This window comes from Bubalus bubalis, chromosome 11 (genome assembly GCF_019923935.1).
Source record: "Bubalus bubalis isolate 160015118507 breed Murrah chromosome 11, NDDB_SH_1, whole genome shotgun sequence".
NCBI lineage: Eukaryota > Metazoa > Chordata > Mammalia > Artiodactyla > Bovidae > Bubalus > Bubalus bubalis.
In genome coordinates, this window is record NC_059167.1 from 78796949 (window position 1) to 78816364 (window position 19416).

Here is a 19416-nt window from a genome sequence, read left to right on the forward strand (position 1 = left end):
AAAAATAATCTATTTCTGCTTCATTGACTACGCTAAAGCCTTTGACTGTGTGGATCACAACCAACTGTGGAAAATTCTTAAAGAGATGGGGATACCCAAGAAACCTCTATGCAGGACAAGAAGCAACAGTTAGTACTGGGCATGGAACAATGACTGGTTCAAAATTGGGAAAGGAGTACGTCAAGGCTATATATTGTTTCCCTGCTTATTTAACTTATATGTGGAGTACATCATGTGAAATGCAGGGCTGGATGACTCATAAGCTGGAATCGAGATTGCCAGGAGAAATATCAACAACCTCAGGGATGCGGATGATACCACTCTGATGGCAGAAAATGAAAAGAAGCTAAAGAACCTCTTGATGCAGGTGAAAGAGGAGAGTGAAAAAGCTGGATTAAAGCTCAACATTAAAAAATCTAAGATTATGGCATCTGGTCCCATCACTTTATGGCAAATAGATGGGGAAAATGTGGAAACAGTGACAGATTTCATTTTCTTGGGCTTCAAAATCATGCAAATGGTGACTGCAGCCATGAAATTAAAAGATTCTTGCTCCTTGGAAGAAAAGCTATGATCAACCTAGACAGCATATTAAAAAGCAGAGACATTACTTTACCCACAAAGGTCCATATAGTCAGACCTATGGTTTTCCCAGGAATCATGTATGGATGTGAGAGCTGGACCATAAAGAAGGCTGAGTGCCAAAGAATTGATGCTTTCTGGCTGTGGTGTTGGAGAAGACTCTTGAGAGTCCCTTACTGCAAGGAGATCAAACCATTCCGTCCTAAAGGAGATCAATCCTGAATATTCATTGGAAGGACTGATGCTGAAGTTGAAGTTCCAATATTTTGGCCACCTGATGTGAAGAACCGAGTCACTGGAGAAGACCCTGATGCTGGGAAAGATCGAGGGCGAGAGGATAAGGAGGTGACAGAGGATGATGGTTTGATGGCATCACTGACTCAATGGACATGAGTTTAGCAAACTCTGGGAGATAGTAAAGGACAGGGAAGGACATACAACTCCTGCAATATTTACAAAGTGAGCTTCTCCGATCCACAGGGCCCTTCAGAAGGAATATCTTGTCAGGAAACTCTCCTCTTGGAACTCACTTAGGCAGAGCATTTCTGGAGCAACCAGAAGGGATGGAAAAGTCAAGGAAAGAGAGAATAAAGCTCCTGGCATGCATCAGTTCATGGGGTCGTAAAGATTCAGACATGACCTAGGGACTGAACAGCAACAAAAACAGGGAAAATTAATTCATCAATCAGTCATATTTCAGACACAGGGAACAAGTGTTTATGTACTCTTACAATAAGTTATCTTGGCAGCAGAGTGAGCTTTTTCACCTGCTCAAGAAACTAGGAGAAAGTATCACCCCTTCCAAAAGCAAGGACATCTCCACACTCCTCTGCTCATGAGCAGGAATGTGGAGCCACTTGGGTCAGTGCTCTGCGTCCCTGATACAATCATGCCCATTGCACAGAGAGTCCCCTCTGCATCTCTGCAGGCTGAATTCCTGTCTGCAGCTTCGAGGAGCAGACTCTCTGGAAGGACAGTGGTGGGCACAGCAGGTGGGAAGAGATGTCTGTTTTACTGCTGGGCAGTCTGTGAGATGTGGCCAGGATACTGAATCATTGTCATTTCATAATTTTTAGATGTTCATGAGTTGCTCAGTGGTGTCTGACTCTTTGCAACCCTGTGGACTGTAGCCCACCAGGCTCCTTGTCCATGGAATTTTCCAGGCAAGAATACTGGAGTGGGTTGCTATTCCCTTCTCCAGGGGATCTTTCTGACCCAGGGATTGAACCCTCATCTCCTCAATTGGCAGGCAGATTCTTTATCACTTAGCACCTGGGAAGCCCAATTTATTGGTGCAACTGCTTAAATGCAGAATTTAACAGTTATAGTAGTTTTATGGTCTTGGCAGATGTAGTCACCATCATCACTTAGGGTGAATCTGGACACCCACCTGAAGGTAAGCACTGCCTTCCTCCCTGACATCCTGGAGTCCTGCACACTAGGTACTGGCCACCTGAGCACTGGGGGCTCAACAGCTTAATAAAGAGGCCACAGAAATGGAGAGGGAGATGAAGGAACAAAAATAAATCTTAACGGTGGGGAAATAAAGTATTCTAGCAGGTTTTTATTCCCCTGGTGATAACTGCATCAGCTCTCTACTTCCAGTCTGATTCCCTCATTTCACATATTGGGGTCCAGGCTAGTGGGAATACAGACAGGGCATAGGAGAGAGATATACATATATATATATATATTTTTTTTTTTTTTTGCTCACCTGCTCCTCAATCAACTGAAAGCAATTTAAGGTAGGAATTGCATCTGATTTGTGTTTCCACATTGTAGACAACCCTGTAAATTTCCAGAATGAATGCTGGAGACGAAGGATTCCTGAAAATGCACAAGAGTTTAAGAGAATCTAGGTGATCTGCTGAGCCAGAGAGTCCTGCCAGCATGATAACTTCAACTCAAGATTCTAATTTTAGGGGGAGCATTGGTTCAGTGACTGGGGCTCTGCACTCACATTGCAGGAGGCCTAGGTTCGATTCCCGGTCAGGGAACTAGATCCCACAAGCCTAAACTAAGACCTGGTGCAGACAAAAAACAAACAAATAGAACAGCTCAGCAAACAGATGTGCATTTAAATGATCCCAGTTTTGGTAAGAAATAACAAAGTTCATTTTAACTGGTGAGAAAATCTCAGTAGGTGAAAAGGCACATTTGAAGAAGACTGTTCTTTTCAACTGACTTAGTCACAGCCATTGTTACTGGATTGACAACACTTAGCACCTGTGTAAGGCAACCTCACAGCTGTCTGCAGCCACAAAGTCGCCAAGCCTTAAAATGGCTTATGTCACCAAAGAACAATGTTTTGACTTCTTACCATATTATAGTTAGACTTTGCATAAAGTAAACCCAAATCCTAGAGAAAAGAACTGGAGAAGGAAATGGCAACCCACTACAGTGTTCTTGCCTGGAGAATCCCATAGACGGAGAAGCCTGGTAGGCTGCAGTCCATGGGGTCGCACAGAGTCAGACACGACTGAAGCGATTTAGTAGCAGCAGCAGCAGAGAAAAGAACAAGCTATGAGATGACCCAAGTAAATCTTCTGCTGGGTTCGCTTCGCTAGCGCAAATAATTGCACAAGAAACTATGCAAACAGGCTGACAGACATGAGCCAACAGTTCTTTCCACTGAGATCCCTGAATCCCTAAGAAAACAAACAAACAGAAGACAGATCGATGCCACACATGCCTCAGGAATGAAGAGTGCCCAGCTAACATACTAACCATCTAAACCTGACATTCTAAAAAAGATACTTAGTTGAATTAAAGCAAGAATGTGACAAGAGGTAAAAAGACGTTTCAAGAACCAGGTTACCTAAGTAAGGTCTCATGAGGCTAGAGGTGTAAGGTGGCTTGTTATCCAAGTAGGGTCCAGGCCCCAAAGGAGACCCCTTCAGGGAGGTTTACCAAACTCATGGAGTCTTCTCTCTTTAGTTACAGATCGGTACTCAGTCCAAGATTCACAGTGACGCCTCCCCCCACCTCTTTGCCCTCATCTCTCTCCCTCTCTCTTTTGCCCACATCCCTCCTCTCTGGTACACTGGTCCACAAATTTCTAGGTTCCTCAGGATCCCCAAAATATTATTCCATCTCACAGTGAGACAGTTGGGCCATTTTTGTTAAATCCCTCATGCACTGGTGCCTGGAAGCTGCCTCCATGAAGAGAGCTGGGCGATGTTAGAGCTCATCTCATCTGTTTTCCTTATCTCTGTTCTACCTGATGTTCAAGGTCCAAAAATAGTTTTCCAATTGGAAGATCAACTCTACCATTATCCGTGAAAAAGAAGTCACATGTTTTACTTTTATTGTATTTTACAAATATGTCATTCCATAATAAATCAGGATAATAACCTTATGATGTAACTACAAATTGTTTTTTCACCTGCCTTAGATAAAATTTTCTCCACAGCATGTTGACAGAGTCAACATGAATATAACTACTTCACGGAAATAACGAAATAACTTGAGGAGAGGAGGAAACACTTTCCATACAGAGGGATCCTTCTCTGTCCCATGGGAATCTTGGAGGCATATGCAAGGAAGAAACCTCTGACTATTCCATCTAGAAATTGTAACTGGGTTTTCTTGCAAAGCTAGAGATACCTGTACCATGCAAAAAATTATGGAAGTAATAATAGAACATTTCCCTAAGTACGCTTATGTTTAGGACTCTCTTCTTAGGGTCCTGTCCCCTTCTCCTGTATGTACCCCACAAGCTATTATCAGGAGAAATAGGTCAGACCGCACTGTGGTGCAATTTTCACGATCACCACCAGAGGGCGGGGCTTCCTTCAGATGCGGTTCCTCATTGTATTCAGGAGCTGGTTTCACTTGCCTGCTTTGTAGCCACAGACAGAATACTGCTGCAGTACAGAAAGGGGCTCTCAGTTTCTGAGCGAGGAGCTTCTGTAACATCCAGATGGAGACTAAATTTGTTAGACTGGTGTGTTCCAGGGAACAAGGATCATTTTCTTTTGTGAACATGCATTCTGTCACTCACTCAGTTCTTCTGATCATCTTAATATTAAGTAAGTAACATTTTATTCCAAATGTTAATGATTTATCACTTTCTTATAGCTATAGATAAGTTGTGTTTTTATTCTCTGACTGAAAACTCTCCTCCTGTACATTTCTACCATAACAAAATGATTCTCTTCTAGGAAGGACCAATGGTGACTCAGTGAACCAGACAGAGGGCCCAGTGACTGTCTCAGAGGGGGCTCTCCTGACCCTGAACTGCACTTACCAGGCCACATATTCAACTTCCTATCTTTTCTGGTATATCCAGCATCTCAACAAAGCTCCTCAACTCCTCCTGAAGGGCTCAACAGCAGACAAGAAGGTAGAGCATGAAGGTTTTCAGGCCACTCTTGTTAAGCGTGACAGCTCCTTCCACCTGCAGAAACGGGCAGTGCAAGCATCAGACTCGGCTGTGTACTATTGTGCTCTGAGTGACACAGTGAGAGAGGGCTGCAGGGGAGCTGAGCACAAACCCAGAGTGCAGATGGGGCTCTGGATGTGGGCAGCCCTGCAACGGGTTGTTGTTTCTCACTCCAGTGTGCTATGCTAGAGGTCTTATCAAAGCACTTCCAGGTCTGCTTCTCAGAGCCAAGGACCTAGGAATTCTTCAGTTGCCCTACAGAGAGGAATCTGGAGTGGGACAGTGCAAAAAGGAACCTAAGAACTTTTCTCCAGAAATGCCTGTTTTCAGCCCATCGACATCCCCCTAGATAGAATCCCTTAAAGTGACATTAACTCTTCAATGACAATTCAGATTATATATGCTGAAGTATTTTACAATGTGTTAAGGAAAATTCCAGGGCACATTGTTGATGGATGACTGTGTGACCTGGAAGCTAGTCTCTGGTTTTTAAAATTCAGGCCAAGATTGTGTATCCTGCTGAGTTTCACCAGCAGACACTCCATCTTCAGTGACTGGAGCTTTATTCTCTCTTTCTTTGACTTTTCCATCCCTTTTGGTTGCTCCAGAAATCCTGCTGCCTAAGTAAGTTCCAGGAGGAGAGTTTCTGAGAAGATATGCCTTCTGTCAAGGGCCCTGTGGATCAGAGCAGCCCACTCTGTAAATATCGCAGGTGTTGTGTGTATTGTTTGTATTCAAACTGGGTACAGGATATTCTCTTTGCTAATAACCTCATCTCAGGGAATGAATGCCAAAGAATGTTCAAATTACCATACAATTGCACTCATTTCACATGTTAGCAAGATTATGCTCAAAATCCTTCAAGCTATGCTTCAGCAGTACGTGAACCAAGAATTTTAGATGTAGAAGCTGGGTTTAGAAAAGGCAGAGGAACCAGAGATCAAATTACCAACACCAGATGGATCACAGAAAAAAGCAAGGGAATTAAAAAAATCTACTTCTGCTTCATTGACTATTCTAAAGGCTTTAATTGTGTGGATCACAACAAACTGTGGAAAATTCTTAAAGAAAAGGGAATACCCAAGAAACCTGTATGCAGGACAAGAAGCAAGAGTTAGTACTGCACATGGAACAATGGACTGCTTCAAATTTGGAAAAAGAGTACTTCAAGGCTATATATTGTCACCCTGCTTATTTAACTTATATGCAGAGTACACCATGCGAAATGCTGGGCTGGATGATTCACAATCTGGAATCAAGTTTCCCAGGAGAAATATTAACAATCTCAGATATGCAGATGGTACCACTCTAATGGCAGAAAGCAAAGAGAAACTGAAGAGCCTTTTGATGAGGGTGAAAGAGGAGAATGAAAAAGCTGGATTAAAACTCAACATTCAGAAAACTGAGATTATGACATCTGGTCCCATCACTTTATGGCAAACAGATGGGGGAAAAGTGGAAACAATGACAGATTTTCTTTTCTTCAGTTCCAAAGTCACTGCAGATGGTGAGTGCAGCCATGAACTTAAAAGACGCTTGATCCTTGGAAGAAAAGACTTGACTAACCAAGACAGTGTATTAAAAAGCAGAGACATTACTTTACCGACAAAGGTCCCTATAGTCAGAGCTATGGTTTACCCAGTAATCATGTATGGATGTGAGAGTTGGACCATAAAGAAGGCTAAGCAGTAATCTTGAATCTGGAATTCTGATGCAGTTACCACCAGTGGAATAAAACCTGCTAGAATACTGAAACTGAAGCTCCAATTCTTTGGCCACCTGATTGCGAAGAACCGATTCACTGGAGAAGAAACTGATAATGGGAAAGATTGAGGGCAAGAGGAGAAGAAGGTGACAGAGGATAAGATGGTAGGATGGCATCACTGACTCAATGGATATGAGTTTGAGCAAACTCTGGGAGATAGTGAAGGTCAGGGAAGCTGGACGTGCTGTAGTTCCTGGGGTCGTAAAGAGTCAGACATGATCTAGGGACTGAACAACAGCAAAAGCAGGGAAAATTAATTCATCAGTCAGTCATATTTCAGACACATGGAAGAAGTATTTATGTACCCTTACAAGAAGCTATCTTGGCAGTGGAGTGGGCTTTTCACCTGCTCAAGAGACTAGGAGAAATTACCACCCACTCACCAAGCAGGAACATCTCCACACTCCTCTACTCATGAGCGGGAATGCGGAGACACTTTGGTCACTCTCTGTGTCTCTGCTACAATCGTGCACATTGCACAGAGCGCCCCCTCATCTTTTCAGGCTGACGTCCCATCTGCAACTTCCGGGAGCAGGCTTTCTGGAAGGACAGTGGTGGGCACAGCACGTGGGAAGAGATATCTGTTTTACTGCTGGGCAGTCTGTGGGATGTGGCCAGGATACGGAATCATTGTCATTTTGCCGGGGTCCAGCCCTGGTGGATCCAGGGAATTCGAAGCGGGAACGGCGTTGGCGAGGATCAGGAAACAACTGCTTAATTAAACGTTAATTAAGGATATAAAGAGTAATAGAATAAGGATAGCTCAGTGAGGAAATTCAGTGGAGAAGAGAGGCTGAATAATTCAGCCAGAAGGTGAGAGAAAGAACAACATGGGGAGACCAAGTTTCGGTGAACAAGGCCCACACTTTATTTTCCAAAGTAGTTTTTATACCTTAAGTTATGCATAGAGGATAATGGGGGAAGGGGTAGAGTCATGCAGCAAGCCAGGCTTTCTTCCTGCAAACTTATCATATGCAAAAGCTTAGGTGATTTGCATCATCTTCTGGCCAGGAGGCCTGTTAACATTTTAAGACCCTTTCTTCAGAAAACTTACTTTTCTCTAAAGGTGATTGGTCAGGAGCCACCCTCCAAAAGCATTAGATAAAGTTGCATTCCTACAGAGCAAAGGTGTGGTGGGCTATAACAAGAAAAAGAGTTAACTCAAGTGTCCCAGGTTACAAACATTAAAGCTACTACTTACACCAATTATATTAATCAATACACTGCCAGGGACACAGCAGGTAAGGGATATGGAGACTTAGCAGCAAACATTGGCCCAACAAGTGAAAATCCCTTCACCAATACGATTTCTAATCAATCTTTTAACTGCTCAAAGGAATCTGTATTTAGACAGTTTAGAACATCTCATGCCTCTCACAGTTGGGAGGCTCTGAGCAATCACATGTGGCCAGAAAAACCTATTCAAGCAGGCTAGAGGACTTCCAAAGGAATTTGTAGGTTGAAACACTATCACACCCAGGAACTTTATTAACTGGAGCTGTAAGTTAACTCTTTTTTCAGAGAGAGGTAGTGGGGGACAGCCCCCCGTAAAGTCAGAGGTGTAGGTGAAAGCACAAAGCAGAAAGTAGGCAGACTCTGGTTTTGGGGGGTAGATGCTCGAGAATTTCCAGGGGGACTCCTGAGGCTCGATCCCACCTTTGCGTATGCCGAGCCTCCTTCCTCATGACCTTTGTCATGGGTGGAGCTCCTCACGCTGGCTCCCGGCAGTGATAGACTTCCAGTTGAGCTATTCCAGATCCTGAAAGATGATGCTGTGGAAAGTGCTGCACTCAATATGCAATATGCCGGCTCCCTGCATCATTTCATAATTTATAAGCAGGTGTGTATTGTGTCTGGTGCTCAGTTGCTAAGTGGCGTCCAACTCTTTGCAATCCTGTGGAATATAGCCTGCCAGGCTCCTCTGTCCATGAATTTTCCAGGCAGAATACTGGAGTGGGTTGCTATTTTCTCCTCCAGGGGATCTTCCTGACCCAGGGATTGAACCCTCATCTCCTCAATTGGCAGGCAGATTCTGAGCTACTGCTGAGCTACTGGGGAAACCCAATTTATAGACACAACCACTTAAATGCAGAGTTTAATAGTTATAGTAGTTTTATGGTCTTGGCAGATGTACTCACCATCATCACTTAGGGTGAATCTGGACACCCACCTGAAGGTAAGCACTGCCTTCCTCCCTGACATCCTAGAGTCCTGCACACTGGGTGCTGGCCACCTGCGCACTGGGGGCTCAACAGCTTAATAAAGAGGCCACAGAAATGGCGAGGGAGATGAAGGAACAAAAATAAATCTTAATGGTGGGGGGGAAAAGTATTCTAGCAGGTTTTAGGAGAAGGCAATTGCACCCCACTCCAGTACTCTTGCTTGGAAAATCCCATGGATGGAGGAACCTGGTAGGTTGTAGTCCATGGGGTCACTAGGAGTTGGACACGACTGAGCGACTTCACTTTCACTTTTCACTTTCATGCATTGGAGAAGGAAATGGAAACCCACTCCAGTGTTCTTGCCTGGAGAATCCCAGGGACGGGGGAGCCTGGTGGGCTGCCGTCTATGGGGTCGCACAGAGTCGGACACGACTGAAGTGACTTAGCAGCAGCAGCAGGTTTTATTCCCCTGGTGGTAACTGTATCAGCTCTCTACTTTCAGTCTGATTTCTCACTTCATGTATTGGGGTCCAGACTAGTGGGAGTACAGAGGAGGCATAGGATTTTTTTTTTTTTTTTTTTTTTTTTGCTTACCTGCTTCTCAATCAACTGAAAGCAATTTGAGATAGGAATTGCATCTGATTTTGGTTTCCACATTGCAGACAACCCTGTAAATTTCCAGAATGAATGCTGGAAGCTAGGGATTCCTGAAAATGCACAAGAGTTTAAGAGAACCTAGGTGATCTGCTGAGCCAGAGAGTCCTGCCAACATGATAACTTCAACTCAAGATTCTAATTTTAGGTGGAGGGTTGGTTCAGTGAGTAGGACTCTGCACTCACATTGCAGGAGGCCCAGGTTCGATCCCTGGTCAGGGAACTAGATCCCACAAGCCTAAATTAAGACCTGGTGCAGACAAAAAAAACAAACAAAAAGAACAGCTCAGCAAACGGATGTGCATTTAAATGGTCCCAGTTTTGGCAAGAAATAACAAAATTCATTTTAACTGGTGAGATAATCTCTATAGGTGAAAAAGGCACATTTGAAGAAGACTATTCTTGAGTTCAACTGACTTAGTCACAGCCATTGTTACTGGATCGACAACGCTGCCCTGAGCGCCCATGTAAGGCAACCTCACAGCTGTCTTCAGCCACACGTTCCCATGCTTTAAAATGGCTTATGCCAGCAAAGAACAATGGCAGCAATTCTCACCATACTATAGTCAGACTTTGCATAAAATAAACCCTATCCTGGAGAAAAGAACAAGCTATGAGATGACCTCATTAAATCTTCTGCTGGGTTCGCTTCACTGGCACAAATAATTGCACAAGAAACTAGACAAACAGGCTGACAGACACTGAGCCAACAGTTCTTTCCATAGAGATTCCTGAATCCCTAAGAAAACAAACAAACAAACAGAAGACAGATCGATGCCACACATGCCTCAGGAATGAAGAGTGCCCGGCTAACATACTAACCATCTAAACTTGACATTCTAAAAAAGATACTTAGTTGAATTAAAGCAAGAATGTGACAAGAGGTAAAAAGACGTTTCAAGAACCAGGTTACCTAAGTAAGGTCTCATGAGGCTAGAGGTGTAAGGTGGCTTGTCATCCAAGTAGGGTCCAGGGCCCCAGAGGAGGCCCCTTCAGGGAGGTTTACTAAACTCATGGAGTCTTCTCTCTTTAGTTACAGATCAGTACTCAGTCCAAGATTCACAGTGACGCCTCCCCCCACCTCTTTGCCCTCATCTCTCTCCCTCTCTCTCTTTTGCCCATATCCCTCCTCTCTGGTACACTGGTCCACAAATTTCTAGGTTCCTCAGGATCCCCAAAATATTATTCCATCTCACAGTAAGACAGTTGGGCCATTTTTGTTAACTCCCTCATGCACTGGTGTCTAGAAGCTGCCTCCGTGAAGAGAGTTGGGCCATGTCCTGGCTCATCTCACCTGTTTTCCTTATCTCTGTGCCACCTGATGTCCAAGATCCACAACTTGTTTCATATATCTTGCCCAGTTTTCTAGTTGGAAGGTCAACTCTACCTTTATCAGTAAAAAGAAGTAACAGCAATTTATTTTTTAATTTTACAAATATGTCATTTTATGATGGATAGGGGTAATAACCTGCCCATTCAACCACACATTAGATGAGATCTGCCTTAAATTATCTGGTGGCTCAGATGTGTAAAGAGTCCACCTGCAATGTGGGAGATGCAGGAGTCTCTGGCTCAATCCCCGTGTTGGGAAGATCCCCTGAAGGAGGGCATGGCAAGCCACTCTAGTATTCTTGCCTGGAAATCCTATGGACAGAGGAGCCTGGCAGGCTATAGTCTCTAGGGCCACAAAGAGTCAGACACAGCAGCTGAGCAGAGCACACGGCACAGGGGTAGTTACTGCTCATTCAGCTGCACATTATTTGAGACCTGACTGAGATAATGTTTCCAACATTATGCAACATTCCAACATTCCAGCAGCATGTGGGCTGTGTCTTGGGGATGAATAGAGGGAATTCAGGTGAAGGTCTAGGGAGAGGAGGGAGTGCTTTCCATGCAGAGGGCGCCTTTCCTGACCCATGGGAATCATGGAGACATATGGAAAGAAGAAACCCTCTGACCATTCCTCCTAAAAATTGTTAACTGGCATTATTTGCAAAGCTAGAGATACCATACCACACAGAAAATAATGGATGTAATAATGGAACGTTTCCCAAAGCATGTTTGTGTTTAGGGCTCTCCTCTTAGAGTCCTGCCCCAGTCTCCTGTGTGTACCCCACAAACTATCATCAGGAGGACTAGGTCAGGAGCAGGTCAGGATGAGGACAGTGAAAAAGCTGGCTTTAAACTAAGCATTCAAAAACTAAGAGCATGGCATCCCGTCCCATCACTTCATGGCAAATAGATGGGGAAACAATGGAAACAGTGACAGACTTTATTTTCTAGGGCTCCAAAATGACTGCAAATGGTGACTGCAGACATGAAATTAAAAGACACTACTTGGAAGAAAAGCTATGACCAACATAGACAGAATATTAAAAAGCAGAGACATTACTTTGCTGATAAAGGTCCGTATAGTCAAACCTATGGTTTTTCCTGTAGTCATGTATGGATGTGATAGTTGGACCGAAAAGAAAGCTGAGCGCCGAAAAATTGATGCTTTTGAACTGTGGTCTTCAAAAGAAAGCCCCTTGGCTCTTGAGAGCCCCTTGGACTGCAAGGAGATCAAACCAGTCAGTCCTAAAAGAAATCAGTTCTGAATATTCACTGGAAGGACTAATGCTGAAGTTGAAGCTCCAATACTTTGGACACCTGATGCGAAGAGCCGACTCAATGGAAAAGACCCTGGTGCTGGGAAAGATTGAAGGCAGGAGGAGAAGGGGCCGACAGAAGATGAGATGGTTGGATGGCATCACCGACTCAATGGACATGGCTTTGAGCAAGCTCCGGGAGCTGGTGTTGGACAGGGAAGCCTGGCCTGCTGCTGTCCATGGGGTCTCAAAGAGTTGGACACGACTGAGCCACTGAACTGAACTGAGGTCAGATATGACTGTGGTGTAATCTTTAAGATCACCACCAGAGGGCGGGGCTTCCTTCAGATGCGGTTCCTCATTGTATTCAGGAGCTGGTTTGACTTGCCTACTCTGTAGCCACAAGACAGAATATTGCTGCAGTACAGAAAGGGGCTCTCAGTTTCTGAGCGAGGAGCTTCTGTAGCATCCAGCCAGAGACTAACTTTGTTAGATTTGATGTTTCTAGGGAACAAGGACTGTTGCCAGAATGTTTTCTGCCACTCACTCAGTTCTTGTCATCTGCTTAATACTTGGTAAGTAGCATTTTATCCTAAAATGATTTTTCATTTTCCTATGATAACAGGTAAGTTTTATTTTTCTTCTCTGGCTGAAAACGCCTCCTGTACATTTCTACTATAACAAAGTGATTCTCTTGTAGGAGGGACCAATGGTGACTCAGTGAGCCAGACAGAAGGCCCAGTGATTGTCTCAGAGGGGGCTCTCGTGACCCTGAATTGCACTTACCAGACTGCTAGTTTGGCTCCCTCTCTTTTCTGGTACATCCAGCATCTCAACAAAATTCCTCAATTCCTTCTGAAGGGCTTAACAGCAGACAAGAAGGTAGAGCATGAAGGTTTTCAGGCCACTCTTGTTAGGAGTGACAGCTCCTTCCACCTGCAGAAAAGGGCAGTGCAAGCATCAGACTCGGCTGTGTACTACTGTGCTCTGAGTGACACAGTGAGAGAGGGCTGCGGGGGAGCTGAGCACAAACCCAAGGAGAGCAGGAGGCTGAAGTCAGAAAGAGGTATGTTCTCTCCTTGATCAGAGGTTAGTTTACATTTAGAGTTTTTCAGGAAAACCAATCAAGCTCAGGTCTTATCCTAGAAACTCAGGAGGTTGGAAATTGCTCTACGGGGATAATAGGGTGGATGTCAGTCTTAAAGAAGACCCAAGCTCCAATCCCCAGAAGCACCCCTGTTCAGCCAGAAAGATTCCTCTCTTCTCTAGACTGACTTTAAAAAAAAAATGTTTTTCTCATAATGTAAGATGGATATTAGATGCCACAGAATTAATAATTCATTTAGAGAAAAGAAATAGATGATTAAAAGCTGCATCACCTGAATCATAATCATGAACCAACACAGAGGTACCAAGCAAATCACATACCAGCCTGCATGTGGCTGAGACGTAAGGCTATTGAGGGGCTGTTTTCAGTGAAAGCCTTTGAACTGGAGCTGCTGCAGCCATGGGATGAAAAAGCGTTTGTGACTTTTGAGTGGCTATGTTTCATTATTTGTTTATTTTATTTTTGCTTCAGCTGGGTCTCTGTTCCTGAATTTGGGCTCTCTCCAGTTGCAGTGAGTGGAGGTCACTCTTCACTGCAGTGCATGGGCTTCTCAGTGCGGTGGCTTCTTGTTGCAGAGCACAGGTTCCAGGTGCACGGGCTTCAGTGTGGCAGCGCATGGGCTCAGGAGTCGTGGCACGCAGCCTCTAGGGCTACATTTCTGATATAAGGAAATAAGAATGCATGGTCTGGTGAGCTTGTCCTCATTTTGACTATAGGGTGGATATTTAAAAGCAAGATTATTTTAGCACACATTATTGATTACTGTTAGACACATAAAGCTGGACAAATTTTGCCCACCCGAAAACTTGCTATGATTGCATTAAACAGACCAGGACCTTTATCCAGCATAAATTCCCCCAGAAACCCATGCCTTGGAGTGTAGAAAGAAAAGCTATGGTGGTTGAGAGTAAACAGTTTTATCTTCCTGTATGAAAGAAAAGCTTGTGAGCTTATTTCACTGTAGATTTGGGCTGCAGATCCCTCCCCCCAAAAAGGAGCTATACAAAAATGGATGACTATTTGTTCTCAGAGCTCACTGTAATCATAATAAATTGTTTTTGTCACAAAACGTATGTCTATCCTAGATGCATTGACTGAATATGCATGCAGCCCTGATGTAACTGTTGTTAATTTAATTACAGCATGGCAACCCACTCCAATATTCTTGCCTGGAGAATCCATGGACAGAAGAGCCTGGTGGGCTACAGTCCATGGAGTCACAAAGAGTCAGATATAACCAAGTGACTTTCAAGTCTAAATAGGCAGATTACAATCACCGACCACATGAACAAGCCATGGCATGACACAGGCAAACTGATCTCAGCCAGTTACATTTCCTGTTCTGATGCAGAAGCATCTCACAGCTCAGACACCGTGCATGTGCCCTGGCAGGCACAGGTCAGGCATCTCGACCCGAATTTGAGAGAGAACACAGAGCATTTCACTCAGAGGAAGACTGTCCAGCATGGGGCTCCCTGGCCTGCTCAGAGCTGTGATAGCCTCTGTCTGCCTTGGTAAGGCTGGTAAGGATGACCGCAAACAGCCTCAGCTCTGCTCAGCTCCCATGTGTAGAGGTAGGGCAGGTTATTATTGTCTGTTGGGGTTTAGGAGAGTTGGTTAACTGGCAGAGGAATTAGAAAGAACCCTTAATCCTCTGTTTGTTCCTTGAAGCCTTCTGCGTTCCACCAGGAGAATCAGCCTCTTCCTTTCTCTTTCTCTCTCTCTTATATATATATATATAATTTTTTTTTCTTCTCTCCAGGATCCATCATGGCTCAGAAAGTAACTCAAAATCAGTCAGAAATTTCTGTGCTGGAGAAGGAGGATGTAACCTTGAATTGTGCATATGAAGCTAATAGTTATACTTATTATTTATTCTGGTACAAGCAACCGCCAAGCAGGGAAATGATTTTCCTTATTCATCAGGAGTCTTACAATGAGCTGAATAAAACAAAAGATCAGTATTTTTTGAACTTCCAGAAAGCAACGAGTTCCATCAGCCTCACCATCTCAGACGCACAGCTCGAGGACTCAGCCGTGTATTTCTGTGCTCTGAGAGACCACAGTGATGCCGCTGCCTGAGGGAGCCCCACAGAAACCTCAGATGTCAACATATGGAGTCCCCCAGCTATGAACACCTTAGTGAGATTCTCGGTAAGGTCAGGAAAAGGTAGGGGGGTTAGAAGTGAAAACCTCACTGTAAGGAAAATGCTATCTTTAGCTCAGAGCGCCTATCTTAAAGTGTCATTCATCAAAAATACCTTTATCTTCAATTTTCTATCTTGCGGAAGATCGTTTGCCAAAATTTTTTTAAAAAACTTTAAAATAGTGATTTTATTAAAGTATGAAATTTGGCTTTAAAAAATTCAATAGTATTTGACTAACTCTGCACCTGAGTTGTCAGAGTTCTAGGTTCACTGCACAAATATTTATGCATTGCTAAGTCTGGCCATCATTGTGGATCTGAAAAATCTCTAAAAGGACACTTCTTGGACCCTTCCTGTGCCGTGAATGACTTGGAATGATGTGCATAGAGTAACTGTTACCACAGATCTTCACCCCAAGGAGAAATGAAACCCTACAGTTTGCTCAGATCTAACCTCATCACCTGGTCACATTCCCTATATGTGATTACAAAGTTACGTATGTTTAATGTAGAAAATAGAATATGCAAAGAAGGAATGCTAAAAACAAAATAATTCACAAATTTTACTAGGAAAAAAAAAACTCTTTTAGAGATTCATTCATACCTTATAGGATATTTCTAGTCTGAATTTTTACCTGAAAGTATATTGTGAAATAATTATTTCACAACATTATTTACAGGTCAACATCACACATTCTAATGGTGATATTCCAATGTGTGATTTTATCATACTTTTGGGCTAATTCTATTTTACTAGCTTTTTAGATTGTGTTACTCACTGTAGTAAACAATACTGGAATAAACACAAAGGTATTTGGTGGTTTTCTTGACGACTCCCAGGAGTTTAATAGGAGTTTATTATTAAATCTTTCTGATGTGGCTCCCTGCTCATTTCTGTGACCCTGGAGCATAGAGCATTTTCACTCTGCAATTACTAAACAGTCATATTTTCCTTGTTTCACAAAATTCTTTTATACGAAGGCTTTGCTTTATACTTTAGTCCCAATTAACTCCAGATGGCTTCAATTTTGGATGTCCGCACCACGGATGTGCAGAGTAGCTATCATATAACATCCTAAAGAGTTCAGTCTCTGCACTATTGCTGTGATATTAGGTGGGCATTAACCTAGTGGGCTTGCTTTCATCTGGAATTCCAAAAAGGAAGATGCTCTTCCTTGTGTAAGGATTTTCTATCCCTATTGTACAAATAACAATGATCCCAATAAAGAGCAACTTTCCAGAAAAGAAAGTATAAGTGTGTGTGTGTGTGTGTGATGCACATGTGTGTGAAGGAGAGGAAAGAGATGAGAGAGAGAGACAATAGAGTTACATAGTCAAGTCATCAAGTAATTAACTAGTTAAAAGAGTTGAATTTTGTAAAATGTATTGGAAAGAAGAAAGTAAAGTTATCTAGAGATCAACTTTTAATGAAGAAAATAGATGTAAGCAGTTTCAAGGAATAAATCAAACATGTGAAAGAAGAAAAATGTATCCTAGAATTGACTCTTTGCAATCCCATGGACTGTAGCCCGCCAGGCTCCTCTGTCCATGGGATTCTCCAGGCAAGAATATGGGAGTGGACTGCCATGCCCTCCTCCAGGGGACCTTCCTGACCCAGGGATTGGACCCATGTCTCTTGCATCTCTTGCACTGGCAGATGGGTTCTTTACCAGTAGTGCCACCTGGTAAGCCCCATTACACTGATGCTTGGGCTCAACTCCTATAACCCTTGGTAGCAGTTTAGCTTTAAAGTACATTCAAGGAACAATGACATGATGAAAATTGTAGGCAGAGAAGGCTTTTCTGATTACTGCATTAGACCTCCTATGTACTGTGGCCACCAACATAAAAGATGTCCTTCCCTCAATATTTGTCTTTGTGGGTGGCATAGTTGGTCCTGTGAGATGTTTGTGTTTGTGGCCACCAGGTGGCAGTGATTCCATTCCTTTCATTTTTCCAGTGCCTTAAAAGTCAAAAGCATGACAGCTGCTAGAGGATTGGCTCCTGATTGGCTGAGCCTGGAACAGAAAGGCTCTCCTGGGCATTAGAGAAGAACTAAGACACAGGAGCAGCTCCTCAGGGGAGAAGATTGGGAATCATTAAGATTGCATCAAGAGTGAGATGGCAGGATGGAGAACATGCTGGAATGTGTATTCATAGTCTTGTGGCTTAAGCTTGGATGTAAGTTTCAGGTTAAGAGATGAGACCCTATGGGCACATTTTCCCAAAGATGGGGAGGAGTTTAGACACTGCTCATCCCAGGCTTTGTGCTGGAATTTTTAAGTACTGCTGAACTGAAAGCTTTGTGTTGTTTCTGATTTTGTTTTCCTGAACAGGGTTGAGTGGTGAAGACCAAGTGGAGCAGAGTCCTCAGACCCTGAGAATCCAGGAGGGGGACAGTCCAGTCTCAACTGCAGCTACACTGCCAGCAGTTTTAAAGGGCTACAGTGGTACAGACAAGATCCCGGAAAGGGCCCTGAACTCCTCTTCCTTCTTCACTCAGTTGGGGATGAAAAGCAGAAAGAAAGACTGAGCGCCACCTTGTTAAAGAAGGGAAGTTCTCTGCACATCGAAGCCCCCAAACCTGAAGACTCAGCCACTTACCTCTGCACTGTGGAGACACAATGCTCCCCAGGCACCTGCAGACTGTACCCAAACCCTGAATCTGGGGCCATAGAATAAGGGCGTCTTTGCTGTTTTCCTTCCTCCTGAGCACCCAGAGCCTCTTCCCAAGTGGTCCTGTGGAGAACGAACTCTTGTGACGCAGCCAGACAGCAGAGATTACTGGGCATTCTGTCCAGGATCCTAGACAGTCCCCCCTGTGTGTCCATGGATCAGTCTGCTCTTTTAAACAGCCCAGACCTTCCCTCGTGTAGATTCGAAAGGGATAGTAGTGGTATGGAGTCTTGGTTTCCAGTCTTGGGCCCCTTGAAAAGATGCCAGAGAAATGTACCTTCTTCCCTGAAATAAATGTTTTGGCATTCTCTTATAATAATCTGGCCACGTGTCTGTAAGAGAATCTTTCCCATTTTAATATATTCTCGAAGGTCATATCTCCACCAGCCCTATTACTACATTTCTAGTCTCCTTAACAATCAAATTAGTTGACTGTATAGACTTACTGTCTCCATTTCTTCAAGTCCAGTCCTCCCCTCCTTGACCTTGACTTCCGTGAGCATTACTCCGAGAGAAGCTCTCACTTAAACCAGTGGCTTTGGTGGTGATAAAGCCAATGATTATTTTTCAACCTCGTCTCATCTGAGATTCTCACTTTCTCATCCTTTTTAAAAATAAAATTTCTTTTTTTAATCAAAATAACACTCTCAATTCAAATAGCACTGTCTTTTTTCTCACTCTTCCACATAGTCTATTTTTGCCTCCCCAGAGGAGCCACTTTTTATTCTCAGGTGATGACACTGACATTTATCTCAACATTCAGAATGGTCCTTGGCTTTCTCTTCTCTCTCTCTGTAACTGAGGTACAACACATATAATAGAGTGTACAAAACTGAAGCTTAGAACTCAATGAAATTTTACACTTGTTAATATCTACATGCATAGTATATATTATATCTGGTTTTCTTCACTCAAAATAATATCTTTGCAATTCATTGGTGTCACTTTGCTTATGTCTTATTTGTTCTTTCTTTAATTGATGTGTAGAGTTCCTCTATATGAATATCTAACAATTTAATTATCCATCCTCCCAGAAGTAGATATTTGGGTTGTTTGGATTGATTACAGTTTTGTGCTATTGTGAAAAAAGCTGTGTGTGAGGGAAAAAAAAAAAAAAAAAAACAGATTTTTTTTCCTTCTTGTGTAGGGAAAAACCCAGTTCTGCCCTATTATGTCCTTCTTTCCTATGAGTCCTTTACTACTTGCACAAAACATTTCTGGTCAACAAATGTGCTTTTCCCACACCAAGCAATTCTCTGCAATCCCACCCGAGTATCCTGTCATTCTAGTCAGTTCTGACACTTTCTACTTGAAAAAAGCATGACAGTCACAAGCCCAAGGGATCAACTGT

General features: G+C 43.3%; 1 protein-coding gene and 1 gene segment (V, D, J or C); both read left to right on the top strand.

Moving 5' to 3' along the window:
- Nucleotides 1–3828: 3828 nt before the first annotated feature.
- On the top strand, nt 3829–5829 carry LOC112587893. The segment is given in 2 exon segments: nt 3829–4613; nt 4746–5829. Coding segments are annotated over 2 exon segments (519 nt in total).
- Nucleotides 5830–12360: 6531 nt separating this feature from the next.
- Nucleotides 12361–15841, top strand: LOC102388997. Its single transcript, XM_044925277.1, has 3 exons — nt 12361–12710; nt 12836–13201; nt 15006–15841. Exons 1-3 carry the CDS (start codon nt 12665–12667, stop codon nt 15323–15325), a joined length of 732 nt encoding a protein of 243 aa, XP_044781212.1. The 5' UTR covers nt 12361–12664; the 3' UTR covers nt 15326–15841.
- Nucleotides 15842–19416: the final 3575 nt, after the last annotated feature.